A 9,247-nucleotide genomic window follows, 5' to 3' on the forward strand; every position below is an offset into this window, starting at 1 on the left:
TACTTTAAATCTAGCTCGACATTTCGGTATTAAAAATAGTTTGGAACCCACAGAAATATGCGAAATTTCGTTTAAATTTTTAACCCTGGCTCTGGCCAACAAATAAAAAATGGACTGCAATAAATTGCATAAGAAGTTGTAATGAGCTATATATAAATTATTAAAAAAATAGGGAATGGTATGACTTGTGGGCCTATTAAGTTGACGCGTATGCAAGATTTTTTTACTTATTATGTACGACAACAAACGATTCTAGCAGACGTAACTGTTGGGTGTCAATCCAACGGCCGTCGTGTTTCTTCAATCTCTGATCTTCTTGCTCCAGCCCCCAAATCGAGCGCCGACGGGACCGCCTGCTCCCGCCTCTCGTGGCCGGCTATGCTGTCGCGCAGGCCTCACCGCCCCCTACTACACCCACCGTTGGCCAGGCCATCCCTCTACTCACCCATATCCCTCCACTACTATGGCTTCGCCACCTCCGGGTCATTCCCTTCCTGCGTCTCGCCGTCATCCATCACGCTGGTGTTCTCGGAACGGCGTGGTCAACGTTGTCAACAAACGACAACATCGGAAGAGGGACGTACATGGACAGGCTGACAGTTGGGTCCCACATGGTCCATGGTCGCATGCAAGCAAGTACCTACTCCTTATTATGCCAAAAAGAATGAATACTCCCACTGACAGCTCGGACTCACCAGGTATATCTTCGCACGCAAGGAAGTGCCTCCTTATTACGCACAAAAAATGAATACTCCCCTGCTAGCTAGGACCCACCATAGTGGGAGGCTGACTTGTGGGTCTACTAAGTTGACGCAGACGGAGGGCTTTGTCAACTTAGTCAACAAATGATTCTATCACCAGTGACCGTTGGATTGTTAACATCCAACGGCCGTACTGCTTCTTCAACCTCTGATTTTCTTGCTCTAGTCGTCCAAACCACCGCGTGCCCTCCCGTGGCCAGCTGTGCTGCCGCGGAGGCCTCACCGCCCCCTACTACTCCCACACTGACCAGGCCCTGCAGTGATGGCAGCCTCACACGGCAGCCGAACCAGTGAACCCTCGTACTCCTCTCCACGTGGGCATCCATGTTGCGTCTTCCCTGGCTCCATGTCATTCCGCCTCGCCGTCGTCCACCGCCTTGGTGCTCTCGGCGCGGCATGGTCAATGTGGTCAACGAACGACTTCCATCGGAAGAGTACTGTACATTGAGAGGCTGACAGCTGGGTCCACGGCCGCAGCAAAGAAGTACCTCCTTATTACACGCAAAATAATAATTCATCCACCTGACAGCAGGGACCCACCGGACGGGCCACCATATTTCACGAAAAAATGTTTCCCCCTTAACTATTGGGACCCACCAGCTACATCTTCGCACGCAAGGAAGCGCGTCCATATTATGTGAAAAAAATGATTCGCCCCCCTGACTGCTGGACCCACCATCTACATCTTCGCACGCAAAGAAGTGCCTGACAGTCGGGACCCACCTGGTCAGAACGTATGTAGTGTTCTCATTCTGGTCGTGAACGTGTATGTACATATGATCGGACTGTTTGCAGGCCGCAGCGATGAACCGTGGCCGTGTAAGTAAGGGCACGTGTCGTAGTAGAGGCGCGCACGTAGCATGTACACGTATGTACAGCGGCCAGGGTGCAAGAAAGTAAATACGGCCACATACGTACATACGGGCAGGGTCTCGAACGCCTACTCGCGCATACGTATGGCCAAGGCTCGTGTACATGGCTGGGTCGAAATGGAGAAGCTGCTCCATCGTTGTGATCATGGGGAGGCAACCGGCTGGGTTGGAATGGAATGCGTCATCGTGTTCATCGGGAGCCAACCGGCTTGGATGGAACAGCCGATGGAAACGAGGCCTGGCGTACCGCAGAACGGAGGAAATGACCTTGTGTTCGACCGGCCGCAGTCGAAACGGGATCCTGTTCATCGGGAGGGGTCTGGCGTGCCGCAAAACGGAGGAAATGGACCTCCTACGGTCGAAACGGTGTCCCATTGATCGGGAGGGGTGTGGCATACCGCAAAACGGGGGAAACGGACTTGTGTTGGAGCTCTACGGTCGAAACGGGGGTCCTGTTCATCAGGAGGGGTGTGGCGTACTGCAAAACGGGACTCCACGGGATACTGTTCATCTCCACCATCGACTACCTCCATGGGCAACTGTTCATCCACCATCGACTGCCTCCACGGGCTCGTGTTCATCAACCGTCGAACTCCTCCAGCCTCCACCTGCGACTGTTCATCCACGGGCTACTGTTCATTCAGACTCCACCGCACGCTCCTCCACCGGCTACTGTTCAACCAGCCCTCTCCACGGGGTCCTGTTCAACCACCCCTCCACGGGCTACTATTCATCCAGCCCTCCACCGGCTACTGTTCAACCAGCCCTCCATCGGCTACTGTTCAACCAGCACTCCATGGGGCCCTGTTCATCCAGCCCTCCACAGGGCCCTGTTCATCCAGCCCTCCACGGGGTCCTGTTCATCCACCAGCTCGATCGATCGGGGTACTGTTCATCCAGCGGCAACGGCCTCTACTACCACGGGGTCCTGTTCATCCAACCCCCACCGGGAACTGTTCATCCAAACCCCCCAACAACGCTCACTGTTCATCCCGAGGCAGCATCGATCGGTTTAGTTAGCAGCAGTAGTGAAGGAATCACTCGGGTTCAGTTAATGATGACCCACAAGTGTGGGGGATCTATCATAGCCTTTTCGATAAGTAAGAGTGTCAAACCCAACGAGGAGCAGAAGGAAATGATAAGCAGTTTTCAGTAAGGTATTCTCTGCAAGCACTAAAATTATCGGTAACAGATAGTTTAGTGATAAGGTAATTTCTAACGAGTAGCAAGTAACAGAAGTAAATAAGGTGCATCAAGATGGCCCAATCCTTTTTGTAGCAAAGTACAAGCCTGGACAAACTCTTATATGAAGTAAAGCGCTCCCGAGGACACATGGGAATTATCGTCAAGCTAGTTTTCATCACGCTCATATGATTCGCGTTCGGTACTTTGATATTTTGATATATGGGTGGACCGGTGCTTGGGTACTGTCCTTACTGGGACAAGCATCCCACTTATGATTAACCCCTATTGAAAGCATCCGCAACTACAACATAAGTATTAAGGTAAACCTAACCATAGCATGAAACATATGGATCCAAATCAGCCCCTTACGAAGCAACGCATAAACTATGGTTTAAGCTTCTGTCACTCTATCAACCCATCATCTACTTATTACTTCCCAATGCCTCCCTCTAGGCCCAAACAATGGTGAAGTGTCATTTAGTCTATGTTCACATGACACCACTAGAGGGATGACAACATACATCTCATCAAAATATCAAACGAATACCAAATTCACATGACTACTAATAGCAAGACTTCTCCCATGTCCTCAGGAACAAATGTAAATACTCACAAAGCATATTCATGTTCATAATCAAAGGGGTATTAATATGCATAATGGATCTGAACATATGATCTTCCACCAAGTAAACCAACTAGCATCAACTACAATGAGTAATCAACACTACTAGCAACCCACAGGTACCAATCTGAGGTTTGGATACAAAGATTGGATACAAGAGATGAACTACGGTTTGAGATGAGATGGTGCTGGTGAAGATGTTGATGGAGATTGACCCCCTCCCGATGAGAGGATCGTTGGTGATGACAATGGTGATGATTTCCCCCTCCCGGAGGGAAGTTTCCCCGGCAGTACAGCTCTTCCGGAGTCCTAGATTGGTTCCACCAAGGTTCCGCCTCGTGGCGGAGGAGTTTCATCCCGTGAGCTTGCTTATGATATTTTCCTCGACGAAAGACCTCCTATAGCAGAAGATGGGCATCGGAGGGCCACCAGGGGGCCCACGAGGCAGGGGGCGCGCCCAGGGGGTAGGGCGTGCCCCCACCCTCATGGCCAGGGTGTGGCCCCCCTCTGGAACTTTCTCCGCTCGATATTTTTATTAATTCCAAAAAGGACTTCCGTGGAGTTTCAGGACTTTTGGAGCTGTGCAGAATAGGTCTCTAATATTTACTCCTTTTCCAGCAGAGAGTCCCAGCTGTCGGCATTCTCCCTCTTCATGTAAACCTTGTAAGATAAGAGAGAATAGGCATAAGTATTGTGACATAATGTGTAATGACATCCCATAATGCAATAAATATCGATATAAAAGCATGATGCAAAATGGATGTATCAAATCCCCCAAGCATAGACCTTGCTTGTCCTCAAGCGAAAGCCGAAAATCGAAAAATATGTCCACATGTTTAGAGATAGAGGTGTCGATAAAAATAAAATACGGACATGAGGGCATCATGATCATTCTTAGAACAACAACATATATATTTATTTATATATGTATATATATAGGGTGGGTCTATTCTAATAACACCCCTTAAGACCTTATTCTAATAACACTAGAGCCTTATTCTGATAATACCTCCCACCAGATCGCTGCCGCCCCTCCCCTCCCGACCTTCTACCGCGGCAGCGGCCTGGGAGCGCCGTCGCCCTCCCCTCCCGGCCTTCTTCCGCGGCAGCGGCCTGGGAGCACCGTCGCCCTCCCCTCTCGGCCTTCTTCCGCGGCAGCGGCCTGGAAGCGCCGTCGCCCTCCCCGATTTCTCCCACGGCGGCGGCCTGGGAGCGCCACCGCCCCTCCCCTCTCGGCCTTCTTACGCGGCAGCGGCCGGCAGCGACGCCGCCCCTCCCCTCCAAGGCTTCTTCCGCGGCAGCGGCCAAGCAGTGCTGCCGCCCATCGCCGCTCGGCCTTCTTCCACGGCAGCAACCGAGCAACGCCTCCCCCACCAGCATATCGGCCTTCTTCCATGGAAGCACGTCGGTAGCGCCGCCCCCAAACTCCTCCAGGCCTGTAATTAGTTGTACTTCATCAGATGTGGATTGGTGCTGCATCGATATCAAACCAATTCGAGAAAGGAGGACTATGCGCAAGGTTCCTTCATCCACGGCAGCTTCTTGGATTAAGTCTACAACGACCTTTAGAGCAAATCCTCCGTGTCCGTTCACCTTGTGCAACGTCCAGACCGCTCATGAACTTCTGAAGGGCAAGTGGACTGCACAGGCGAACGAGAAAGTTGTGCAAACGGACGAGAAGAGAACGTCTTCCTGCAAACGCAAGAAATCACTGCAACACGAGGTAAGCAGTACACTTCCTCAACCATATCAGTTTAGTTATTCCAGACAAAGCAGTACACGCAGTCCAGTGCGCCTACAAAAACGATGCAGTGCGGTTGCTTCGGTTCGTTTTGGGGGGAAATGCAGTGAACTTGCTTGGTTATGCAGTACGCTTGTGTAGGTTCATTACGGACAACGATGTAGTGCGGTTACTTTAGTTCACATTTGTAACACATTACAGTTCGCATGATTCAGTTCATTTTGCCTGACAATCTAGCTCGGTCATTTTGTGTGCAGGAAATGAGGTTCAGCAGATACAAAATGCCGCGCATAATTGACAACCCAGGGAGCAACAACTTTCAGATGAGTAAAGCTTCTTCTGAAAGAGATATTGGTTGGGTTACCCCTGAGATTCCTCGAGGATTCTTCACGACAACAAACAGGGTGCACTACTCTCCGGAAGAGGATTTTTTCCAGGGAGAAGAGGTAGTTGAGGATGACGACGATGTCACCTTCATCTGGGAGGGCACTCACCGACAGGAGGATGAAGATGACGACGATGAAGATGAGCCAATAACAGTTGTCAACCCAGAGTATAAGCATGAGTTCACTACGTTTGGACAACATGTCCGAACAGACAATGATGATGCAGTTGAACACGATGTTGCAGCAGATGATGAATATGATTATGACCATGATGATGTGTCATTGCTCCAAAATTTTCAAACCAATCCAGTGAGACATCGTCACAACACTGGATTACCACCACGTCCACCTGCTGCACCCCAAAATAGAGCTCCAAGCAGAGCTGCTGCATCAACTTCGACAAAGCGACCACCAACGGTGCCTTGGTCAAAAGTCAACAGCAGGTACAAATCCTCCTCACTGTTGCCGCCGCGAGATCCTCAACTACACAGATCTGCTATAACCCCGCCATGTCCAATACAACCCGGCGAGCTGCAAACACCATCGGGTGAACGTCTCTACACACATGTAAGTTTATGTTCTGAAAAAAAATAGTTGCAGTCCATTCAGATAACATTGCAGTGCACACTGATATTTATTGTGAGGTTTGACCTAGCATCTAATACATTGGATTCTTCTAAAAACTTAGGAACACTACAAATGCTTTTTCAAACTCATATGCACTCCTCGTATTTAAAAAACAAAACATAACAAATTATCTCATAGAGCATTGCGCTTAATGCAGGATAAAAACATGCCGCTGAACATCATACCTGCCGCTGGAATGAAGTTCACCACATACGACAAGGCATGGGAATTTTACAACAATTATGCAAGATGTGCAGGGTTTGGCATACGCCAGAGGGCACAACACAAGACAAATACCTACATTCTCTGCTCAAGAGAAGGGACGCACAAGCAGACTGTGTCAGATTATCAAAGGAAACATCAGAAGACATCAAAAAGGATTGACTGCAAGGCAAAGATTAAGTCAAAAAGAGGAAGGACGGCAAATTTGTGATAGAAATGGTTGAACTCAACCACAATCACAAGATGCTGGAAAGCCCCGGCATGCTTTTGCACAAGTGATCGCACAAAAAAGACGATCCTTTGATAGACCAGTTAGTGAAATACATGCAACTAGACAGCCACACCCATGCTCAGATGATGTCAACGCTGCATCGTATGTCCGGTGGTCTGCAGTACATGGGACCTACTAGCCGCGACTGGGTAAACAAGTAAGCACATCACAGAACATATCCATTGAGCATCCTGTCAGTAATTATTTCATGTTTGATGAGATGCGTTTGCATTGCGTTTGAAAATGCAGGAAACAAAAGTTTGCCAGAGAAGAGTCCCAAGATGACGTCAAGAAACTTCTGGATTTTTTCGAGAATATGCAGAAGATAAACCCAGATTTTTTCTATGATTATGACGTTGATGCAGATAACCGTGTAAGAAATGTCTTTTAGGCCAATGCAAGTTGCAAAGGATCGTATGAAGATTTTGGAGACTATGTTACATTTGACACGACGTATAAAACTAACAAATTCCACATGCCGCTGGGAGTCTTCGTGGGAGTGAACCATCATCTATAGAGCACCATATTTGTTGTTGCACTCGGGCGAGATGAAACAATACCGTCGTTCGAGTGGGTTTTCAAAACATTTCTGAGGTGTATGAACAACAAGCATCCCATCTACATGCTCACAGGTACAAAAAGAAACAAACACCTGCATACTTACATTTGTTTGGTGCGTTTATATTTCTTCCATCTATCTTACACACACAAACAACTTAATAAAAACACTATTTATGCCTTTTCAGACCAGTGTTCTTCGATGAAGGCAGCATTAAAAACTATCCTCCCACATACTCTCCATAAGTTGTGTCGGTGGCATATCATGAAGAAGTACAAAGACCACCTCGCCTTACTGTATAAGGCACACGAGAAACTTAAGGATAACCTCAATGCGGTGCTGAACCACCCACTAATGCCGTCAGAATTTGAACGAGCATGGAAGGACCTCATTCAGAAATACAACTTGCAAGACGATGAAGTTATAAATTCTCTGTGGGAAGACAGGCACGAGTGGATCTCGGCTTACTACAAGGAAATTTTCTGTGCTCGGATGACTTCCACATAGAGAAGCGAGAGCATGAACCGCATACTGAAGAAAAACATTGTCAAAGAGAAGCATGATCTCCATCTGTTTGCTCAGCTGGTGAACAAGTGCATTCAGACCAGGAAGGCCGTCGAGCACGCAGAGATAGTAGCAAATGAGGTAAAACAAATGTCACTCAAAAACTGCTAAAAAATATAACTACAAAATCAAACAATTTTTTCATTTATCTGGTTCGTAACAGTGCATTTCTGATCATGCAGTCAGAGGTAAAGACATCAACCCAGTTTGGGTTCGAAGTTCAGTTATCAAAAGTGTATACAAGGGCAGTGTTTGCAGATTTCAAAGAAACACTCTACCGTAGCACTGCATTCAGAGCAGAACGGTGCCCTGAGAATCGGACAAAGTATCTCGTAAACCACTACAACAGATCGGATGCATTTGACTGGGAAAGGCATAATTTCCAAGTGGTCGCCGATGAACAGAAAGGTGTCTACGAATGTGAATGCAAACTCTGGACACACACAGGTGACACTCCTATCACAGAAAAATCTACATGCATGACTAATTCACAAAACCAAATGAAGTTCACTTCTTTAAAATGAACAAATAAGGAAAAAAAATAGGTGTTTATTAATTTCATGCAGTTCACTTACAAAACAAAGTGATCGTGTGTTGTCTGCAGGGCTCTTTTGCGTCCATGTGTTATGCATGCTTTCTCATTTGAGAGTACTCAAGATTCCTGAGGTGTACATCATGAAAAGATACACCCATAACGCAAGATCAGATGCAACGTTTGACAGATGAGACTATGAACAAATAGCACCAGATGGAACCTCGCTTTTTTGCCGTAGGAAATTGCTGACAGAAACAGCAATGGACCTTGCAAACAGAGCAACAAGGTCCGACGATGGGTGCCACAGAGTGTTGTCTGGTATGAGGGCACTGATTGAGGAAGTTGATGTGCTCAACGAAGAAGAAGAAGAAGCAGCAAAACTAAAGCAAGCAGAGAAATCCAGCATGAAAATAATGCCGAGCAAGTAGAAAATACAGAACACAGCGGAACTGGTGCTATCAAAAAAGAAACAATTCTTCCACCTCCTGTTTCAAACACAAGAGGAAGGAAGAAAGGGGGTGACGCAACCCAGAAAAAGGTTGCATGCAAGGAGAAAACTGATGACAAAAACAGTAAGCCTCAGCTTGAGCTGGACAGTGATGGTCACCCGCTGGGAATAAACAGGTGCAAGACATGTAATGAAATCAGCGGCCACAATTCCAGTACATGTACAAAAAGACATGAACAAGAAAACCGAGGACACGGCGATGCACAACCAAACAGAAATTCCACTCATAACACTAAGAAATGGACGAAACCGAGACGCTGTAGCATCTGCAAAAAGAGGAAGAGACACAATTCAAGAACCTGCCCCAAAAGAACAAGATCAGAAAATGAGGAAGACGATGAAGAAGAAATCAAAGAAGAAGATGGTGACACAAATGAAGAAGAAATGACTTATG

At 47.4% G+C, this 9,247-nt stretch overlaps 1 protein-coding gene across 1 annotated transcript; it reads left to right on the forward strand.

The window, feature by feature from the left end:
- Positions 1-5,462: 5,462 nt before the first annotated feature.
- LOC147985541 (uncharacterized) lies at positions 5,463-8,773 on the forward strand. Its single transcript, XM_087541628.1, has 7 exons — positions 5,463-6,134; positions 6,352-6,585; positions 6,771-6,844; positions 6,937-7,060; positions 7,754-7,891; positions 7,993-8,114; positions 8,584-8,773. The coding sequence occupies exons 1-7, from the start codon at positions 5,463-5,465 to the stop codon at positions 8,771-8,773; spliced, it is 1,554 nt and encodes a 517-aa protein (XP_087397754.1).
- Positions 8,774-9,247: the final 474 nt, after the last annotated feature.

This window comes from Triticum urartu, chromosome 2A (assembly GCF_056163025.1).
Source record: "Triticum urartu cultivar PI428250 chromosome 2A, HENAU_Tu73, whole genome shotgun sequence".
Lineage (NCBI taxonomy): Eukaryota > Viridiplantae > Streptophyta > Magnoliopsida > Poales > Poaceae > Triticum > Triticum urartu.

Bases quoted from the DNA above. Each gene is read 5' to 3' on its own strand.
- LOC147985541 (XM_087541628.1), top strand. From the start codon at position 5,463: ATGCCGCGCATAATTGACAACCCAGGGAGCAACAACTTTCAGATGAGT. The intron at 7,061-7,753 runs GTAAGAAATGTC...ACTTCCACATAG, and splicing joins ACGTTGATGCAGATAACCGT to AGAAGCGAGAGCATGAACCG. The intron at 7,892-7,992 runs GTAAAACAAATG...CTGATCATGCAG, and splicing joins CAGAGATAGTAGCAAATGAG to TCAGAGGTAAAGACATCAAC.